Source organism: Rhinopithecus roxellana, chromosome 8 (genome assembly GCF_007565055.1).
Source record: "Rhinopithecus roxellana isolate Shanxi Qingling chromosome 8, ASM756505v1, whole genome shotgun sequence".
Classification (NCBI taxonomy): domain Eukaryota; kingdom Metazoa; phylum Chordata; class Mammalia; order Primates; family Cercopithecidae; genus Rhinopithecus; species Rhinopithecus roxellana.
This window is the reverse complement of record NC_044556.1, coordinates 7,774,200-7,795,754: the sequence shown is the minus strand read 5'-3', so window position 1 is coordinate 7,795,754 and position 21,555 is coordinate 7,774,200. Positions and strand designations below refer to the sequence as shown.

Here is a 21,555-nt window from a genome sequence, read left to right as displayed (position 1 = left end):
GGAGTGCAGTGGCCGGATCTCAGCTCACTGCAAGCTCCGCCTTTCGGGTTCACGCCATTCTCCTGCCTCAGCCTCCTGAGTAGCTGGGACTACAGGCGCCGCCACCTCGCCCGGCTAGTTTTTTGTATTTTTTAGTAGAGACGGGGTTTCACAGTGTTAGCCAGGATGGTCTCGATCTCCTGACCTCGTGATCCGCCCGTCTCGGCCTCCCAAAGTGCTGGGATTACAGACTTGAGCTACCGCGCCCGGCCTCTTTTTTTTTTTTTTTTTTTTTTGAGACGGAGTCTCGCTCTGTCACCCAGGCTGGAGTGCAGTGGCACAATCTCGGCTCATTGCAAGCTCCACCTCCCAGGTTCACGCCATTCTCCTGCCTCAGCCTCCCAAGTCGGTGGGACGACGGCCGCCCGCCACCACGCCCGGCTAGTTTTTTGTATTTTTAGTAGAGACGGGGTTTCACTGCGTTAGCCAGGATGGTCTCAATCTCCTGACCTCGTGATCTGCCCGCTTCGGCCTCCCAAAGTGCTGGGATTACAGGCGTGAGCCACCGCGCCCGGCCTATTCTTGAACTTTATATAAATGGAATTATATAACATGCACCTCTAATACTCAGCTTCTGTTGCTTGACGAAATATTTTTGAAAATCATACACGTTGCTCGATCTCTCCGTGGTTTCTTCTTTTTGATTGTGCAGTCGCATTTCATTGTGTGAAACGGCATGGCTTGTTGATTGCCCCATTGAAAGGCATTTGGGTCGTTTCCAGGTTTTGCCGTCATGAGTCAAAGCTTATGAACATCTTGTACAAGTCCTTTCATGGAGACATGTTTTTATGTATCTTGAGTAAACCCCTAGGAGTGGAATTGCTGGGTCATAGGTGAGGTATGCGTTCAGCCTTGTAAGAAACTGCTAAACCATTTTCCATGGTGCTTGTGCTATTTCACACTCCCGTCAGTCATGGATGATGAATCCAGTTCTTCTACATCCTCCCAAATATGTAGTGTTGTCAGTCTTTTTTTTTTTTTTTTTTTTTTTATTTATTATACTTCAAGTTCTAGGGTACATGTGCATAACATGCAGGTTTGTTACATATGTATACTTGTGCCATGTTGGTGTGCTGCACCCACCAACTCGTCAGCACCCATCAATTCATCATTTATATCATGTATAACTCCCCAATGCAATCCCTCCCCCCTCCCCCCTCCCCATGATAGGCCCCAGTGTGTGATGTTCCCCTTCCCGAGTCCAAGTGATCTCATTGTTCAGTTCCCACCTATGAGTGAGAACATGTGGTGTTTGGTTTTCTCTTCTTGTGATAGTTTGCTAAGAATGATGGTTTCCAGCTGCATCCATGTCCCTAAGTGTTGTCAGTCTTTTTAATTTTTGCCACTCTAGTGGTTGAAAGGCAGTCTCTCTTTATGGCTTTAATTCATATTTCCCTGATGACTAATCATTAGATACCATTTCATGTGCTTATTGACCATTTCTCTGCCACTTTTTAGGACATTTCTTTTGCCTGAGGTTCTAGAATTCTGGAAGCTGTGGCTTGAGGTCTTTTTATCAGTTTTAGAAAGTTACTGGTCGTTATCTCTTCAAAGATTGTTCCTGCTTCATTCTCTCTCTCCTCCTTCCGGTGTTCCAATAACATGTACATTGTACTTCAGCGCATCTCCTGTGTCTTCTGCTCTTTCTTCTGTAGTTTCTTTCCCTTTGTGTCTTCTTGCTTCTTTCTGGATGTTTTTCTCTGTTCTGTCTTCCAGTTCACTAATTTTTATGTCTTCCATTGAGCTCTTACTTTTCAGATATTGTCATTTTCTCCATATCCAGTGGCTCCTTTTTTGCCCTATCGTTCTGATTTGCTGCTAAAATTCCAATCTCATCTTTTTATTTCCTTGAACGTAATTAGCACAATTAATTTAAAGTCTCTGTCAGTTCCCAGTGTATGGAAACCCTGTGGGTCTGTTTGTAGTGCTGGTTATTTCTGCTGATTTTTGTTTATGTGGTCCTGGCTCCTCGTATGTCTAGTTATTTTTGCTTCCATTCCAGACATCGCGTTGCGAATTTGTATGTAGAAATAATCTGAGGACTGGGATGATATTGTTTTCCTCCGGAGAGGATTTATGTTTACGTCTTCCAGACATTTGGGGCCACGAGCAATCTAGAATCACCCTAATCCAGTATCAGGGATTGAGATTATTCAAACTCAGCTACAGTTGCTCTAAAGACCTGTCTGCTTCCTGATGATTACTCTTATTTATTTATTTATTTACTTACTTACTTATTTTTGAGACAGAGTCTCATTCAGCTGCCAAGGCTGGAGTGCAGTGGCGCAGTCTTGGCTCACTGCAACCACTGTCTCCCGGATTCCAGCGATTCTCTCGCCTCAGCCTCCTGACTAGCTGGGATTACAAGCACCCGCCATCATGCCCAGCTAATTTTTGTATTTTAGTAGAGACGGGGTTTCACCCTGTTGGCCAGGCTGATCTCAAACTCCTGACCTCAGGTGATCCGCCTGCCTCAGCTTCCCAAAGTGCTGGGATTCCAGGCGTGAGCCACCGCGCCCGGCTGTGATCATTCCTCTTACAGTGCAACATTAAGTTGTCCCAATTCACCCCAAGGGGGAATTGACCAAGGCTTCTCTCCTCAGGAGACCCTGGACCTCAATTTCTGTACCCTTGGCCTTGTGAAGCTGGTAGAAATATCACTGGGCCTCTCAGCAAACCCTCCCCACCCCAGAAAAAGTGACCCCAAACCCAGGCTGTCCTTCGATCCTCCCCTAAATCCTGGCTGGAAATTCTCCATTATCTTAATAAGCCTGCAGGCCCTTGAGCAGACGCTTTGACATTCTGTTGAGCTTTTCTTTCCTTTTTGAGACACGGTCTTGCTCTGTCACCCAGGCTGGAGTGCAGTGGCGCAATCTCAGCTCACTGCAACCTCTGCCTCCCAGGTTTAAGCAATTCTTGTGCCTCAACCTCCCGAGTAGCTAGGACTACAGACATGCGCCATCACGCCCAGCTAATTTTTGTATTTTAATAGAGACAGGGTTACACCATGTTGGCCAGGCTGGTCTCAAACTCCCGACCTCAAGTGATCCTCCTACCTCGGCCTCCCAAAGTGCTGGGATTATAGGCATGAGCCACCACACCTGGCCCTGTCCAACTTTTTTTTCTTTTATGAGACAGAGTCTCGCTCTGTCACCTAGGCTGGAGTGCAATGGTGCAATCTCAGCTCACTGCAACCTCTGCCTCCCAGGTTTAAGCGATTCTTGTGCCTCACCCTCCCAAGTAGCCGAGACTACAGACACGCGCCACCACGCCCAGCTAATTTTTGTATTTTTAGCAGAGACGGGGTTTCACCATGTTGGCCAGGCTGGTCTCAAACTCCTGACCTCAAGTGATCCACCCACCTCGGCCTCCCACAGTGCTGGGATCACAGGTGTGAGCCACCGCGCCCGGCCCTGTCCAGCTTTTCTAGTTGACCTCAGCAAGAGAGTGGGTTTGTCCTTAGCAGCTAATCCACCATTGTGCAAGCCAAAATCTACCCATAGAGATTTTAGTCCAAAGTCCAAGTCGTTTAGAAGGAGGTCTGGATCTTCTTGATCTTAGAGCCACAGGATGACAAATGGGGACCCATCCTCAGCCTTGAGAGGAGCCCTCTTATTTTCCAGTTGAGGAAGCCATGACCCAGACACCAGAAGCAGAGCCAGAATGCGAGCCCAGGTTTTCCACTTCCAGGCATGCACCATGTGGTCCCTCTTCAGGAACAGGTGTCAGCCTTTATCCCTTGAATAAGATCCCTGGCAATGACCTCACCTCTCCCTGAAACCTGAATGTTCTGTCAGTTCAGCAGAGGCTTATGCAACTCACAGTCCCCAGAGGCCCTTTGTCTCTCATCGAGTCCATAAATGACACGGAAGTGATGCAAGCATGACTGGATCACCCTGGACTTCTGGAACTAATCACGGCGCATACAAGACTCTCCTCTCACCTTTACCCTATGGCTCAAAAGAAGAAGGGATTTGCCCAAGCTCATGCTTTAAGTTCAACAACACAAAAATGGGCCGGGTGCAGTGGCTCATGCCTGTCATCCTAGCACTTTGGGAGGCCAAGGTGGGCGGATCACCTGAGGTCAGGAGTTCGAGACCAGCCTGGCCCACAGGGTGAAACCCCGTCTCCACTAAAAATGCAAAAATTAGCCGGGCGTGGTGGTGCATGCCTGTAATCCCAGCTACTCGGGAGGCTGAGGCAGGAGAATTTCCTGAACCTGGGAGGCAGAGGTTGCAGTGAGCCGAGATCATGCCACTGCACTCCAGCCTGGGCAACAGAGTGAGACTCCGTCTCAAAAAACAAAAACAAACAAACAAAAAATCCAACAACACAAAAATAGGTAATTTCAGCACAGCCAGTTTGAGGCTCATCCCGAATCCGATCCACGCTGATTTTTAATATGATCAGCTTCCAGCTCTGCCCAGGTCTCTCCAGGGCCGGTGGGGCTGTTGCAATTCCCTACTGCACCCCAGCCTCGGGGCAGGTCAGGGGAGTGGTGACAGGGTGCAAGTCCACAGGGAGGGAGATTTCTCAAGAGCTCCTGGCAAACCGGCCTGTCCACATTCACTGGGTGCAGGATGTTCCAGCCACCTTGTCTTTCCAGCAGCTGTGTTTATACTTGGCAGTTGCCACAGGTCCCTAGAAGAGGGTCCTCTTCTTGCCTGCCAGACTCTGGAACTCCCGTTTCCTGGCACAGGAACCTGGGGGCCAGGGCTGGTGCAGAGATGAGAGTGTCCCTCTGAGCATTTCAACAGAGGTCACTGGGGCTCAGAGAGGGAAGGCAATTTTCCCAAGGCCACACAGCTTGGTAGAACCAGGGCAGATTTCTGGCCTTCCAGAGTTCCCTCTTCTGTGGGAGCTGTGGTCTCACTCCCTTCAAATGCCATGGGGCTCACATCTGGGGGAAGGCTCCGGCCCCGTGGGGCATCGCCTAGTCACAAAGCGTTCTGGGATGCTAATAAAAGTCCTTTTGGAAACACTCCTGTGTTTCCTTTTTTTTTTTTTTTAGACAGGGTCTCACTCTGTCACCCAGGCTGGAGTGCAGTGGCACGCTCTTGGCTCACTGCAACCTCCACTTCCTGGGTCCAAGCGATTCTCCTGCCCTCAGCCTCCCGAGTAGCTAGAATTACAGGCATGCACGACCATGCCTGGCTCATTTTTTTGTATTTTTAGCAGACACGGGGTTTCACCCTCTTGGCCGGGCTGTTCTTGAACTCCTGACCTCAAATGACCCACCCGCCTCAACCTCCCCAGTTCTGGGATTACAGGCGTGAGCCACCACGCCCAGCATATTTTCATTCAGTAGTGTTTATTTCTTGGGGCCTCCAGTCAGCTGGGTTCACACTCTTTGCATTTTGCCTAAGGGAACCACGCTGAGCTACAGGATTTCTCCTGATAAGGGAGTTCCATAAAGGCCTAAATTTTTCCCCCAGGGGACACCTGTCCAAGTCTGGGGACATTTGTGCTCGTTGTGACTGTGGGGTGGGGGGAAGGTCCTCCTGGCATGAGGTGGGTGGGGACCAGCGATGCTGCCCAGCACCCTGCAGTGCCCAGGACGGCCCCACCCCAGAGAAGGATCCAGCCAGAGGGAGAGGGCCTGTACTGGAGTGAGTCAAACTTCCAAGTTTAGATCAGGTCTCTTTAGGATTTTATGAACTTTGGAGTTCAGCCAGCTTTGCAGACTGAGGCCCTCGGCTGTGTCTCTCTTTACTGATAACACTGTCAATTTTGTCGCAGTTTTGGGCCTTTGTCTGCCCAGCCATCTGCTCAGCAAACATTTAGGCCACACCTCCTCTCCTCCACCCAGTGAGGACAGGCCCGCAGGTAGGGGCACAGCTCCAGAGGGGCGATGCCCCCAGAGAGGGACTCAGGCCACCTTCCTGGAGGGATGTGAGATACCAAAACTCCCCCCGCACCCCCAGATGAGCGGCGGGGGTGGGGGGGCGCCGGTGCCGTCTGAGACACAGCATTGGGCTGACCTCAGCGTCCCGGTTCTGATACTATCTCATAGTCACAGATGACATTGCCCCGGAGGGGACCGGGAGAGGGTGCACGGGGCTCCCTGGACTATGTTTGCAACTGCCTGAGTCCTTAATTATTTCAAAATAAAAAAGAGAGGGCCAGGAGCGGTGGCTCACACCTGTAATCCCAGCACTTTGGGAGGCCGAGGCGGGTGGATCACTAGGTCAGGAGTTTGAGACCAGCCTGACCAACATGGTGAAACTCTATCTCTATTAAAAATACAAAAATTAGCCAGGCGTGGTGACGCACACCTGTAGTCCCAGCTACTCAGGAGGCTGAGGCAGGAGAATCGCTTGAACCCAGGAGGCGGAGGTTGCAGTGAGCTGAGATTGCACCACTGCACTCCAGCCTGGGTGACAGAGCAAGACTCCCTCTCAAAAAAAAAGTTAAGATAAACAATATTCAATAAACCTATCACAGATGATGTAACTATATAATGAATATATATATACAGATATAAAATAGCAATCTAAATATATTATAAATACAAAATCAATAGCAAACGTAAATGTCAAAATAGAAATCAAACTATATAATTAATAATGCATAAATTATATAAATGGTGAATAAAGATACAAATATGTATGCAATAAGTGTATAATACAAATACTAAATACTAATAAAACTATATATTGGTAATACAAAACTGATATTAATATATCATGAATGAATCTTCAAGTATGTAATAAATGTGTGATAAATGACATAAATATAGAGTATACATATAAATATATGAGTAAACATATAACAAAATATACAAATATGTAATAAATGTATAATATTATACTGTATTATAATATAGCATAAGTTTATATTATAAACTAATAGTAGACCGGGCGCAGTGGCTCACGCCTATAATCCCAGCACTTTGGGAGGTCGAGGTGGGTGGATCACCTGAGATCAGGAGTTCAAGACCAGCCTGGCCAACGTGGTAAAACCATGTCTCTATTAAAAATACAAAAATTAAATGGGCGTGGTGGCAGGCACCTGTAATCCCAGCCACTCAGGAGGTTGAGGCAGGAGAATCGCTTGAACCCGGGAGGCAGAGGCTGCAGTGAGCCGAGATCCTGCCACTGCACTCCAGCCTGGGTAACAGCACGAGACTCCATCTCAAAAAAAAAAAAAAAAAGGAAATGGAGCACTTGCATTCTAACTTTTCACTCTTACATGTAACACAATTATAAACGCCTTTCTATATGTAGCTTTTTATTTTTCATTTTTTTCCCTCGGGGTAACTGCTGGAGCAAGGGGTTAGAGGTCGACGGCTCCCCGGGAGGCTCCTGTGCTCCCACCTCCCTCCCGGCCGGTGCTGCCAGCTTCTCTCCTGCGGTTTTGTTCAGCCCTTGCGTGCACTGGAGCCTCGTGTCTAGTCAGCTCAGGTCTGCTCTCTGTTTCGGGGCTGGTCACCCTTCCTTGAGCGACCACAGATTTCCACTGTGCCCTGGGGTGGGGGGGGACCCTCATCCTTCTTGACTTTCAGGCGCGAGTGGGATTTTTCTGCACGAGGCAGGCTTAGTTAGACTCGGGTGTGGCTGTGAGCCTTTTGCTAGGAGGCCGGCCCAGGGCCGGGCAGCGTCCCTCTTAAGTTTTATTTTTGGAGAGCCTCACCTGGAGCCTTGCCTGCCTGAAGGGGCCTGTGCACCGAGGCAGAGCCCACCCTGAGGACGGTGCCGCGGGGACTGCGGGGACTGTGTGCAGCTTTGACCACCTGTCCCTGCCCCCGGAGCTGCCTGCTCCCGCCGCTCCCACAGCTTCCCCGGGCGGCAAGCACATTCAGGTCGGGGTGCCGGGCACCCGTGCGCCTCTGCAGGGAGGCGGCTGGGAGGGGCTTTCCTGGCTGACTCAGCTCAGTGGCCAGTTCTGCTGCTGTTGGCTTAGTCCTCAGCTGGGGGCATGGCTGCTCCTGAGTCACTGCCGGCTGGTGACACCACCGAGACGGGGACTTGGGGAGGCGACTGCATGGGTGATGCAATCTGTGTCTGAGTCTCGGCATCTCAGCACGAGCATACACATGCACGCCCGTGCACACACACACGCACGCATGTACACATGCAGACACGCATGTACACACCCACGCACTCAGATATCCACACACCTACAGTGACATATACACATGCCCACATACGTGCACACACCCATAGTGACATACTCTCACACACGTGCATGCACACGCATATGCAGTGACATGCCCACACACACGTGCACACATAGTGACATGCATGCCCACACACGTGTGCGCACACACATATGCAGTGACATGTCCACACACGTTCACATACACCTGTGCACACTGACATGCATGCCCACACACATGCACGTATGCAAACCCACCTATGCATACACTCATATGCAGGCGCACACACACACATATGTAGATATGTACATGCACTCATAGACACAGATGCTTATGTACACACATGTTCATGTACACACATGCACTGATGCACAGACTCATATGCATGCTGACATGCACATCCATACATACGCATGTACACATACACACACATGCAGATATGTGTGCACACACACGCATATATGCACTCATGCATGCCAGCATACACGTGCACACACATGCACACGCAAAGTACACATACATTCATAGGTGCACGCACATTCATACACATGTGTACACTGACATGCACACGACGTGAGTGCACACACCCCCACACTTATGTGTACAGTCACATGCACATAATTGACATGCATGCAAATAAACATAGACACACATGCACATACACACACACAGCACAGCCCTCTCTGGCCTTTCTGGCAGGCCTGAGTTATTACCCAGCCCAAAGGGAGCATCTCCCAGGAAATTTCGCCCAAAACAGAAAAGCCAGCAAGGCTCAGGGCCTGATGTTCACATGGAAATTGGGGGGGTGGCTGCCCAGGGCAGCAGGGGCCCATGGTCTGGGTGGACACTCCTGACTGTGGATGCTAAATAGGACCCCCTGGCCTTCCAAGGAAAACAGGAGGTGGGGCCAGCCCATTTGTTCTCTGTGTGCACGTATTTTTAGCACTGAGTAATGTAGGTATTTTTAAGCCCAACCAAGGGCGGTTTTCCCTGAGTTGGATGTTTTGTGGCTGCTTTGAATCTCTCTGGAATCAGAGCCTTCTGAGCGGCCACACGTGGGCCCTGCCTTCAGAGCAGACAGATTGGGCCTTCTCTGCCCCCAAAAAGTGGGGGCGGGAGGTCTGCTGGAAACCAAGGAGGCTGGGTGGTGTCAAAGGGATTTTTTTTTTTAATTGATCCTTTTATTGAGATCGCCGTGGAGTCACATCCAGTGCTAACAAAGAATGTACAGGAATTCTGTGTGTCATTCCCCGGCCATCCCCAGTGGTAACATTTGGTAAAGCTATGGGCAGGATCACAGCTAGACAGTCACACAGCCACCAGCCTCGCTCAGGTTCCGCAGTATTCAGTATTGTACCGGCTGGTGTGTGAGTGTGTGAGGGTGTGAGGTTGACAGTCACACAGCCACCAGCCTCCCTCAGTTCCGTAGTAGGCAGTACTGTGCCTGCTGGTGTGTGAGTGTGTGAGGCTCTCTGTGCGTTTATCACCCGTATGGGCTTGTGGATTCATCACCGTAGTTGAGGCACTAACAGGGATCATTCATGTTGCCCTTTTATTTACGTATTCATTCAGAGATGGGGTCTCACTAAGTTGCCCAGTCTGGCCTCAACCTCCCAGGCTCAAGAGATCCTCCCACCTCAGCCTCCCAAGTAGCTGGGACCACAGGAGTGTGCCACCTATGCCCAGCTAATTTTTTAATTTTTTGTAGTGAGGGGATCTTGCTATGTTGCCTAGGCTGGCCTCAAACTCCTGGACTCAAGTGATCCTCCCATCTCAGCCTCCCAAAGTGCTGGGATTACAGGCAAGAGCCACCGTGCCTGGCTGTGTTGCCCTTTTATACAGAGACCTATCTCCCTCCCAGCCCCTGCGCCTTCCTGATCCCTGGCAACCGTTAATCTGTTCTCCATTTCTAAAATTTTGTCCCTGGACCAGGCATGGTGGCTCATGCCTGTAATCCCAGAACTTTGGGAGGCCGAGACAGGCAGATCACTTGAGGCCAGGAGTTTGAGACCAGCCTGGCCAACATGGTAAAACCCCATCTCTACCAAAAATACAACGATTAGCCAGGCGTGGTGGCACGTGCACCTGTAATCCCAGCTACTCAGGAGGCCGAAGTGGGAGTAGCACTGGAAGGGAGAAGCGGGGGTTGCAGTGAGCTGAGATCGCGCCACTGCACGCCAGCCTGGGCGACAGAGCAAGACTCTGTCTATAAAAAGTCCTCTTAAACACATTGTAGAAACAGAACCATGCTACACATCCTAGGCCCTGGAGATTCCCCTGCGGTGTGATATGCATGGATGCTCCTTTCCTTCTTATCACTAAGTAGGCATTTTTTGAAAACTTTGGAATCTGCCTTGGCTTCTCTGCGGCTGCCTGGCTCTGCAAAACAGACAGCAATGCCATGAGTTATGACGGAAACAGGGCGCGGCTTAATTAACTGTTCACAAACGCCCGGATGGGACTGCAGCTGCCCAGGACTCTTGAACCTGGCCCCTGCCCCTGCCACCCCCATCAGCACCGACCCCCTCGCTGGGTCCTACTAAGCAGGTTTCTCTAGCCTGGACACTGCTGACACGTGGGGCTGGATCGTTCCCTGGAGTGGGGCCATCCTGGACACTGCAGGGTGCTGAGCAGCATCCCTGGCCTCCAACCACGCCCTGCCAGGAGCACCCCCAACTCATGACAGCCACAGATGTCCCAGACATCACCCAGTGCTCCATGCAGGGCAGAGTCACCCCCAGATGAGACCTTGGGGGATTCCACGGACCCCCAAAAGACTCTACATCCCGTGATCATCTGCCCTGTTGAGGTCCTGGGTTGATCCAGGAGAATTCAAGAAGCAACAGCGTGGGCTCCTGACTGGTTCAGTATGAAGGACATGGAGGACAGGCCGGGCGAGGTGGCTCACACCTGTAATCCCAGCACGTTGAGAGACCGAGGAGGGTGGATCACCTGAAGTCAGGAGATCGAGACCAGCCTGGCCAACATGGTGAAACCCTGTCTCTACTAAAAATACAAAAATTAGCCGGGCCCGGTGGCGGGGGCCTGTAATCCCAGCTACTTGGGAGGCTGAGGCAGGAGAATTGCTTGAACCCGGGAGGCAGAGGTTGCAGTGAGCTGAGATCGTGCCACTGCACTCCAGCCTAGGCGACAGAGTAAAACTCCATCTCAAAAAAAAAAACAAAGGACAGTCATTGGGGGTTCTGCTGTGATCCCTGCCCTGACCCGGGGTCTCCCCTGGGCACCATGGACATCAGGGTCGATCCTTCCCTGGCATGGGGCCGTCCTGGGCACTGCAGGGAGCTGAGCAATGTCCCTGGCCTCCACCCAACCCACTCCATGCCAGGAGCACCCCCCCCCCACAGCCACAGATATCCCCAGGCATCACCCACTGTCCCCACCGTCCCCTGGAGGGCAGGAACTCCTGCCACGTGACTGAGGCAGGCCACTTGGGAGCCTGTGTGAGTCCTCCCTTCTCCAGAGGACTATTCCTCCTGACCTATTCCCTTTGCCCTTTCTCTTTTTTGTCTTTTTTTTTTTTTTTGAAATGGAGTCTTGCTCTGTTGCCCAGGCTGGAGTGCAGAGGCACGATCTTGGCTCACTGCAAGCTCCACCTCCCGGGTTCACACCATTCTCCTGCCTCAGCCTCCTGAGTAGCTGGGACTACAGGCACCCGCCACCACACCCAGCTAATTTTTTTGTTTTTTTTTTTTTAGTAGAGATGGGGTTTCACCGTGTTAGCCAGGATGGTCTCGATCTCCTGACCTTGTGATCCGCCCGCCTTGGCCTCCCAGAGTGCTGGGATTACAGGCGTGAGCCACCGCGCCCGGCCTGCCTTTGCCCTTTTCAATCCCTCCTTCTGCAAACTCTCACAGAGGATTGTCACGGCTGACGGTGTGCCAGGCTCTATGCTGGAAACCAAGGAGGCTGGGCGGTGTCAAAGGGATTTTTTTTTTTAATTGATCCTTTTATTGTGTACCTTTTATTGTGTACCTTGTATTGTGTATCCTTTTATTGAGTACCAGCTCTGTGTACACCGAGGCCCCTGGTCCCCACCCAGAGGCCAAGTGGTTGTGCCCAGAGTTGGGAAGGTTGAGCCAAGGTTGGGCGCCCCTGCTGCCACCCAGAGGCCTGACCTGAGCTTTGACCCACACCCCTCTGCTTCCCCCACAGCTCTCTGGACAACGGGGCCCAGAGCTGATGGCAGACAATGTCAGCCACTAACAACATAGCCCAGGCCCGGAAGCTGGTGGAACAGCTACGCATAGAAGCTGGGATTGAGCGTATCAAGGTAAGCCCGGCGGACACCAGGAAGAGGAGGGGAGAGGCCCGTGGGTGCCCCGCAAATGGCGGACAGGAGGCTCGGCAGGAGGGCAGAGGCTTGCCCCACAGCTGTGCCTCTTGCTGTGTGACCTTGGGGCCCTCCCTTAACCTCTCTGAGCCTCCATTTCCTCGGCAGAAAGAGGCAGCTGATCTAACACCTATCTCACGGGTTCCTGCGGCAACGTAACGTGCTTTGTAAACACGCTGGGGCCCCATGGAGACGGTCATCGTGACAGAGCACTTTGCCGTCCTCATCTGCATCACTCTGTCCAGCTCCGTGGCTGTGATGGATGCAAATTAAACTGAGAGACACAGTCCCGGGCGGGAGGAGAGGGCATGTCCTGTTTACTTTTTTCACGTCTATGTTGTTTGAAGGATTTGTTTGTTTGTTTGTTTGAGACGGAGTCTTGCTCTGTCGTCCAGGCTGGAGTGCAATGGCACGATCTCAGCTCACTGCAACCTCCACCTCCCAGGTTCAAGCGATTCTCTTGTCTCAGCCTCCCAAGCAGCTGGGATTACAGGCATGCACCACCACGCCCGGCCAATTTTTTTTTATTTTTAGTAGAGATGGTGTTTCACTATATTGGCCAGGCTGGTCTCGAACTCCTGACCTCAGTTGATGCACCCACCTCGGCCTCCTAAAGTGCTGGGATTCCAGGCGTGAGACACCGTGCCCGGCCCATTTGAAGTTTCTCACAAGGATCACACTTGAGGCTGTGCCCAGTCGAGAGAGATTTATTTTAAGGCAAGTCCTGAAATCTGCAGTGCAGGCCAGCAGGCTGGAGACCCAGGGAAGAGTTGGTGCTGCAGCTGGAACTCCTGGCAGAGTGCCTTCCTCCTGGGAGGACCCCCGGCTTTTTCTCTTAAGTCCTTCAACTGATTAGATGAGGCCCACCTGCATTACAGACGGTCACCTGCTGTGCTTGAAGTCTACACATTTAAAGGTGAATCACATAACAACAAAAAAAAAACACCATCAGACTTTTGCATGCCAGGCGCAGTGGCTCACACCTGTAATCCCAGAACTTTGGCAGGCTAAGGCAGGAGGATCACTTGAGGTCAGGCGTTCAATTCTAGCCTGGGCAACAACATAGCAAAACCCCATCCCTACAAAATAAAAAGCAGGCTGAGCGCAGTGGCTCACACTTGTAATCCCAGCACTTTGGGAGGCTGAGGTGGGCAGATCACCTGAGGTCAGGGGTTTGAGACTAGCCGGGCCAACATGGTGAAACCCCATCTCTACTAAAAATACCAAAAAAATTACCAAGGGGTGGTGATGCGTGCCTGTAATCCCAGCTATTTGGGAGGCTGAGGCAGGAGAATCACTTGGACCTGGGACATTGCAGTGAGCTGAGATCATGCCATTGCACTCCAGCCTGGGCAACAGAGCAAGATGCAAGATTCTATAAACAAAAAAAAAAAAAAAGGAAAGAAAAAACAACCTTCACAGCAACATCTAGAAAAACATTTAATCAGCCGGGCACGGTGACTCACGCCTGTAATCCCAGCACTTTGGGAGGCTGAGGTGGGTAGATCACAAGGTCAGGGGTTCGAGACCAGCCTGGCCAATATGGTGAAACACAGTCCCTACTAAAATTGCAAAAAAGTTAACCAGGTGTGGTGGCAGACGCCTGTAGTCCCAGCTACCTGGGAGGCTGAGTCAGGAGAATAGCTTGAACCTGGGAGGCAGAGGTTGCAGTGAGCCAAGATTGCGCCACCACACTCCAGCCTGGGCAACAGGGCGAGACTCCATCTCAAAAATAAAATAAAATAAACGTTTAACCAAACTCTGGGGCACCATGGCCCACCCTAGTACCCCCATAAAATCAGCCATCACCCCATGTATCCACTCAGAACTCAGTTCTCCGGTACCTGCCACCAGCTCGTCATTATCGGCCACGGGAATTTATGAGGAAGGGGTGCCTGGCCCTTGCTTTGCTCCCATTTGGGGGCAGACAGACTCGTCCCCGCTGGCCAGGTGGCGCAGGAGTCAGACACGGTTCTGATCAGCCAGTGAGCCTCCCTCCAGCGCAGCTCTGAATCCCCCCCAGACCCCATCACGCCGCCGCCGGCCCAGATCCAGCCAGGAGGGGAGGGGTCTGCCTCCCACGAGGTGTCTGAATGTTCCAGAAATCTGACTGCTGAGGACAGACCTGAGCATTCAAAGCATTCCTTCAGGCTGAAGAAAGAGAAAGCCCTGGTTGAAGTGGTTTTCCTTTTATGAGTCTGTGCCAGCCCCCAGCCCGGGCGGAGGGCGGTGACTCATCCTGCCCCGTTTGATGTTGAGGAGGGGCCCCCACGGCCCGTTTGAATGTCGGGCCTCGGGGAGCCAGGATTTGACCCGTCCCCGCTCCCAGTCCCGCCTGAGGTTTTATATCCCCAGCTCCAACGCGGCGACCAGAACCACAGAGCCTCAACGGCAACGATCTCAGGGCTCTCCAGCCCAGCGCAGCGGGCATGGGGGTGGTGCCAAGGGGGCCGCGTGCTAGAGCCACAACGCCAGCTATTTTCAGGGTCTGGAGGCTATTTCTGTCGTCCAGGACAGCCGCTTCCCAAATAGAAGCCTAGAAAGCAGGCCAGGTCCGAGTCATCACAGGCCGTGGCCAGCGGGCTCACTCTGTGGGCATGAGTGTTCCCTGGCTGCCCAGCTGGGCCAGACCCCAAAGCTGTCCCACAGGCTCCTGGCCTTTTGAGGGGCCCAGGTCCCAGGTATCCTTGGGGCCCAAAGGAGGACGGAGGATCTGGGATGCAGAGGTCCTGGCCAAGCGAGGTGGCTCATGCCTGTAACCCCAGTGCTTCCAGAGGCCCAGGCGGGAGGATCGCCTGAGCCCAGGAGTTTGAGACCAGCCTGGGCAACATGGTGAGACCCTCATCTGTACAAGAAAATTATTCTAAAAATTATGGCCAGGCTGGGCACGGGGCTCATGCCTGTAATCCCAGCACTTTGGGAGGCCTAGGTGGGTGGGCCACCTGAGGTCAGGAGTTCGAGACCAGCCTGGCCAACATGGTAAAACCCCGTCTCTACTAAAAAATACAAAAATTACCGTGGCGTGGTGGCGGGTGCCTGTAGTCCCAGCTACTTGGGAGGCCAAGGTGGGAGAATTGCTTGGACCCGGGGGGCAGAGGTTGCAGTGAGTGGAGATCATGCCACCGCACTCCAGCCTGGCTGATGGAGCGAAACTCTGTCTCAAAATTAAATAAATAAATAAATAATAAAAAATCGGCCAGGCGCGGTGGCTCAAGCCTGTAATCCCAGCACTTTGGGAGGCCGAGACGGGTGGATCACGAGGTCAGGAGATCGAGACCATCCTGGTCTACACGGTGAAACCCCGTCTCTACTAAAAAATACAAAAAACTGGCCGGGCGTGGTGGCTCAAGCCTGTAATCCCAGCACTTTGGGAGGCCGAGACGGGCGGATCATGGGGTCAGGAGATCGAGACCATCCTGGCTAACACGGTGAAACCCCGTCTCTACTAAAAAATACAGAAAACTAGCCGGGCGAGGTGGCGGGCGCCTGTAGTCCCAGCTACTCGGGAGGCTGAGGCAGGAGAATGGCGTAAACCCGGGAGGCGGAGCTTGCAGTGAGCCGAGATCGCGCCACTGCACTCCAGCCTGGGCAACAGAGCGAGACTCCGTCTCAAAATAAAAAAATAAAAATAATAAAAATAAAAAATAAAAAATCACGGCCAGGTGTAGTGGCTCACTCCTGTAGTCCCAGCTACTCAGGTACTCCCAGCTGAGGCGGGAGAATCCCTTGAGCCCAGGAGGTGGAGGCTGCAGCGAGCTATGATAGCGCCACTGCACTCCAGCCTGGGGGACAGAGCGAGACCCTGTCTCAAAAGCAGACAACAAAGGCCCCTCCGTGAAGCGATGCTGGGATCCTTCTCGGATCATCCCCTCACCGCTGCCACATCTAATCCTCCCCCTGTGATCGCCCTCTCACCTTTCAGGGGAAAAAGAGAAGAGAGAAAGGTCGCTGAGTCCTACAGAGACACAGTTACCGGTTACAGGATGACATCCAGGGCCAGACGGACGTGTCCCCGTTTAGCCTGACCCAGGACACCTGACACCCCAGCTCCAGCCCTGCTGGGGTGAGCTATGCGGGGAGTGGCAGCGGCACCCCCAAAGGCATGGCCAGGAGAGACGGGTGTGTGGCCTGGGGCAGGCTGGCAGAAGGGGGGCAGGGGGTCCCTCCTGTGACCAGAAGCATCTGCCCCTCTGGGGTTCAGAGTCATCGGGGGTTCAGGCTGCACGAGAAAGATGGAGACAAGCTTATCTCATCCTCACCAGGCACAGCCACCTGGCTGGGTGTCCCTGAAACCTCCCTCAAGCTCGTCAAATGTGCAGGCAGCGTTTTCCTCTCGGGGCCTTCCTTCCTTGGGGTGAGAATGAGGTCTTGGACTCCGAAAGCAGGGTGCCTCTGTCCCTGACCCTTTGTGTGCAAAATCTGGCAACGCTTGCTGAAGGAAGTCCGGCCCTTTCTTTTTTTAAAAAAAATTCTTTTTTAGGCCAGTCGCTATGGCTCACACCTGTAATCCCAGCACTTTGGGAGGCTGAGGCGGGCGGATTGCGAGGTCAGGAGATCGAGACCATCCTAGCTAACACGGTGAAACCCCGTCTCTACTAAAAATACAAAAAAAATTAGCTGGGTGTGGTGGCGGGCGCCTGTAGTCCCAGTTACTCAGATGGTTGAGGCAGGAGAATGGCGTGAACCCAGGAGGCGGAGCTTACAGTGAGCTGAGATCACGCCACTGCACTCCAGCCTGGGCGACAGAGCGATATTCTGTCTCAAAAAAAAAAAAAAAGGAAAGAAAAAAAGATGCATCCACATTGTGGCCTATGTCAGAGCCACGCTCCTTTTCATGGCTGAGTAATATTCCAGCGTGTGGACGGGCCACACTGTTTGCCCCCGCCCCTGTCGATGGGCTCCTGGGCTGTCTCCGCCTGTGGCTGTTGGGAATGGCGCTGCTGTGAACCTGGGTGTGCCAGCCTCTTCTTATATCTCCCCTCTCTCCTCCTTGTGCCCAAACACAGGTCTCCAAAGCGGCGTCTGACCTCATGAGCTACTGTGAACAACACGCTCGGAACGACCCCCTGTTGGTCGGCGTCCCTGCCTCCGAGAACCCCTTTAAGGACAAGAAACCTTGTATCATTTTATAACTGTGTTCTGTATGTGCGCTCTCTCTCTCTCTCGCTCTCTCGCTCTCTCGCTCTCTCTCTCGCTCTCTCGCTCTCTCTCTCGCTCGCTCTCTCTCTCTCTCGCTCTCTCTCTCTCTCTGTGTCTCAGGCAGGACATCATTCAGTAATCAGCTCAAACAAAACATCTCAAGTCCCCAAAGCATTTAATTCCAAAAGAAATCCGCCCTTCCTCCCCAAAAAAAGGCGTTCCCACTGCCTGGATGGGGTAGAATGTACCTTGTAGGTGTAGATGGGGTTTCGGGTCCGACCCCATGGCCCTCTCAGTTTGGGCAAAGCCGGGATGGAGGCTTTACGGCCACTTCCCGTTCGGTACAACTGAAATCCCCCAGTGACGTGGTAACCATTTGTAAAAATCTCAATGGCCGTTTCGATTGTGGACGCGGCGCCGAGGGGGAAAGGGAGGTGACTTTGCCCGGTGGCAGTAGTTCCGGGAGAACTGACCGTTTGTAAAAAGACTTCACGGGGTCACTGAGATGCTTTGCGTTGTTTTTAAGTAGAGGTAAAATTGAGGTGGGGGAGGTGACATCGTGAACTTTTTTTGGAAATATCTCTCTGTTTAAAAAATTGTTATTCCATACGGCTAAACTTGGATTGTGATGGTCGAGCCCGTCACTCAACTGTACCATCAGGCAATGAACGCACGATGGACCGTGGGGGTCGGGAGGGAGCTTCGTCTATGAAGAGTTGCCAAGTGTGACTCCCCTGCATGATTTTTGCCATGGGTCCTTTCTTCAGGGTCCCCTCTGTGCCAGAAACGGGTTTTCGGGACTTGCCCAAGGGGAGCGGTCACCAGCCCAGCCCATCCTGTTTTGGGATTTTTTTTTTTTTTTTTTTTTTGAGATGGAATTTCGCTCTTGTTACCCAGGCTGGAGTGCAGTGACACGATCTCGGCCCCCTGCAACTTCTGCCTCCCGGGTTCAAGTGATTCTCCTGCCTCAGCCTCCTGAGTAGCTGAGACTACAGGCGTGCGCCACCATGCCCGGATAATTTTTGTATTTTTAGTAGAGACAGGGTTTCACCATATTGGCCAGGATGGTCTCGATCTCCTGACCTCGTGATTCCCCCGCCTCGGCCTCCAAAGTGCTGGGATTACAGGTGTGAGCCACGGCGCCCGGCGTGTTTTCAGCACGAGGCATCTGTGTGGCCTGGAGAGGCTTTGACCGTCCTTGGCTCTTCCGGCTTGTTCTACCCTCTGACATCCACCATAGACATTTCTCAAACAGAAATGCAGGCTGGGGAGCCGCGGCGGGGCGGGTGGGGCTACCCTGTGCTGACGTGTATACAAAGTTGTTCCATGATCTTGAAGTGACTTTGAAGGATGCTGGGAGGTGAGACGTTCTCCCGGAGATCGAAACGTCCGCTCAAAACATTGCCCTGTCGCTCGAACCCAATCTTTTCGCTTTTCTACCCCGTGCGCCCCGGGACCACTGCCTGAGGCCAGGAGATGCGTTAGGCCCAGAACGGGTCACTCCTCCCAGCGGCAAGTGGAAATCGAAGATGCCATGGGGTCTGGGGGAGGCTTCTGAAAGACGACTGTGTCCTCCTCTGCGGCACAGACGGGAGCAGGTGCAGCCACATCCTCCCGGGCCTGCTGGCGTCACCTGGGGCCACACCTGAGCCGGACCCTGAGCCGCCGGGACCCCACACAGCCCTGATCGCAGGAGGCCTGGCCGCCCCGACCCCCCTCCACGGGGCTGGCCCAGAAGCAAGTAGTAGAAAAAACAAAAAAACTAGCCCAGCTCTGTCCCTCCAGTCCCAGTGGAAATGGGCATCTAAGGACCCGTGCCGAGAGGGTTCCTGGACGGCTGCCCAGGTCCTCTGTGCAGGCCCATGGGGTGGGGATCCTTGCTCAGTTCCCTTCCTGGGGCGACTGCCGGGGTTCCCACCTCACAAGGTTGGAGGGCTCTGTGTGTTGCAGGTGCAGGGAGAGTGACCTTCACTCCTCAGCCTCGGGCGGCTCCCACAGGCAACAGCTGGGCTCCCCACCCCTGGCACCCAGCTCTCTACGGCCGGTCCGGGAGGGCTGGGGCTTTGGGGAGCCCTCCCCGCCAAACCTGCTGTTGGCCCAGGAGAGCCCCAGAGGCTACTAAGAGACTGCAGCCTCCTGTGGTTGGGCTGGGAGCCGGCGGGGCTTGGGGTGTGGGCGTCCCCACCACCCATAGCAGGAATGGCAGAAAGAGACAAAAGTCTGTTCCAGAAACCCTGGGAGGACCCCAGGCAGGGAGACCCCGCCTGCCCCCACCCTTCCCAACGAGCCATCTTGGTAACTGGGAACAAACACACCCCAGCCCATTTTTCCTTAAAAGAGGCCTTAATCCCCAAGCCCCCGCTGCCAGGGCAGAGGGAGGAGGGGGCACAGCTGTGCCAAGTCCAGTCCCACTGGTGTGTCCTAACGATGTGACCCCAGAAATGCCAGTGGGGAACGGAGGCTGCTGCAGAGGCACAGCCCAGGCAGCCAGGCCTCCTAGGCTGCTGGAAATGGTGGGGTTAAATCCCGGCTTCCAGGGACTCTTAGCTGCAAAGGCCCCTAAAGCCATGTCCTTCCGCCCCACAGACGGGACCCTGCACAGAAGTCAGAGAGCCTGGGGTCCAAGCATTCTAGGTAAACTGAGGCTCAGGGAGGGGAAGGACAGGCTGGCCTCTCCTTCACTATCCACAGGGCCTTGGGTTCCCTAAGCTATCTGGGCCCCACCATCTCCCGGACCCCAGGGAGGTGGCCATTGCCAGAAGCCTGTGAGTTTTCTAGCTTGGGGGATAAAAAAAATTCTCCCTTTTTTTTTCTTGTAGAGTAAACCTCAGTGACCACAGTGTGGAAAATACTTTTGCAGACAAGCGCACACACCAAGCGCCGTGCGTGCTTTTCTGCCGGGAATCCCTGGGGTGAACGCGTGTTTTATGGGCATTTCCAGGAGCGTGCGTGCACCTCCAGATGCAGGGCTGGCGGGCGGGGGTGGCAGCAGCAGCTCTAGCCTTGGGGACACCAGCGTCTCAGCCACGCCAGGGGAAAAGAGAGTTAAGGACACTCACCCCCACCCACGCACACACAAGGCAACGTCGGGTGGGAGCAAGAAGGCCATTTCTCCTTCTGCCGCCTGGGTCTCTGACGGGCCTTCCCCGGTCCTGAGTGAGAAACCAGTTGCCAGGTGAAGGGCCACAGTGGGCCAGGCCCCGACCCTGTCGTGACCCACCTGGGCACCTTCCCGGACCAGCTCCGCCTACCCTGCCCTCCTCTCTCCAGGAAGGAGCCAGAACATGCACCCCTCTCCCACCCGCCCCAGGGGTAACCCCAGGCCAAGCACAGATAGCTCAGCTGTGACCTCTGGCCTCTGGGGACATAAACAGGGCGGGTGGGCCGGGGCAGAAGGTGCTCCACTTTCCCTCTCTCTGCGTGGTCCCTTTGACAGGCCGGCCACCATGTCCGGGGTGCAACGCTAGGCCTCCAGGCCACGCATCCATCTCCAAGTTAACAGGCCCTATCCTGCCCAAGCTCTGGGGCAGGTAGGAGGGACCATCACACACCTGCCCAGGCGTGAGTGACCAGGGAGGGGGCTTCTGGGCGGAGGTGGAGCCACCACGCCCTTCCTCAAGGGGTCACTTATTAAAAGTCCTCGGGCCCTCTGCACAGAAGCCATACGCCGGCCAACCGCGCCTCCTTCTCTGTCCACGGAACCGTTGCCGATCTAATCTTTGTAAAGACCTGTCTCCTGTTTCCAGCCGCCACCTGTGGTTCTAGCAGGTTCTATGCCATCTGCATTGGGATGTCTGGTTGTTTTTATTTCTGACTTTTTTAAAATTCCAGGTGTGCCGCACCCACTTTCTCGCAGTGTTTTAATATTCTGTGGAGTTGTTGATACGATGTGAATTCATACACAATAAACAGCCTCACTCTCCCTTTT

At 53.3% G+C, this 21,555-nt stretch overlaps 2 protein-coding genes across 3 annotated transcripts in view; both read left to right on the top strand.

Annotated features, from left to right (window-relative positions):
* Window positions 1–21,555, top strand: part of GNG7 (G protein subunit gamma 7) — a 211,360-nt gene extending 189,805 nt beyond the window's left edge. For both annotated transcript variants that reach the window (XM_030936686.1, XM_030936687.1), the window contains exons 4-5: window positions 12,311–12,428; window positions 17,495–21,555. In XM_030936686.1, coding sequence (XP_030792546.1) covers window positions 12,348–12,428; window positions 17,495–17,620 — 207 coding nt within the window. In that variant the 5' untranslated portion in view covers window positions 12,311–12,347 and the 3' untranslated portion in view covers window positions 17,621–21,555. The remainder of the gene's footprint in view (window positions 1–12,310; window positions 12,429–17,494) is intronic.
* Window positions 20,462–21,555, top strand: LOC104671444 (the record flags this gene model as incomplete). Its single annotated transcript, XM_030936644.1, is given in 3 exon segments — window positions 20,462–20,643; window positions 20,645–20,695; window positions 20,697–21,555. Coding segments are annotated over 3 exon segments (480 nt in total), but the record flags the coding sequence as incomplete, so codon positions are not given.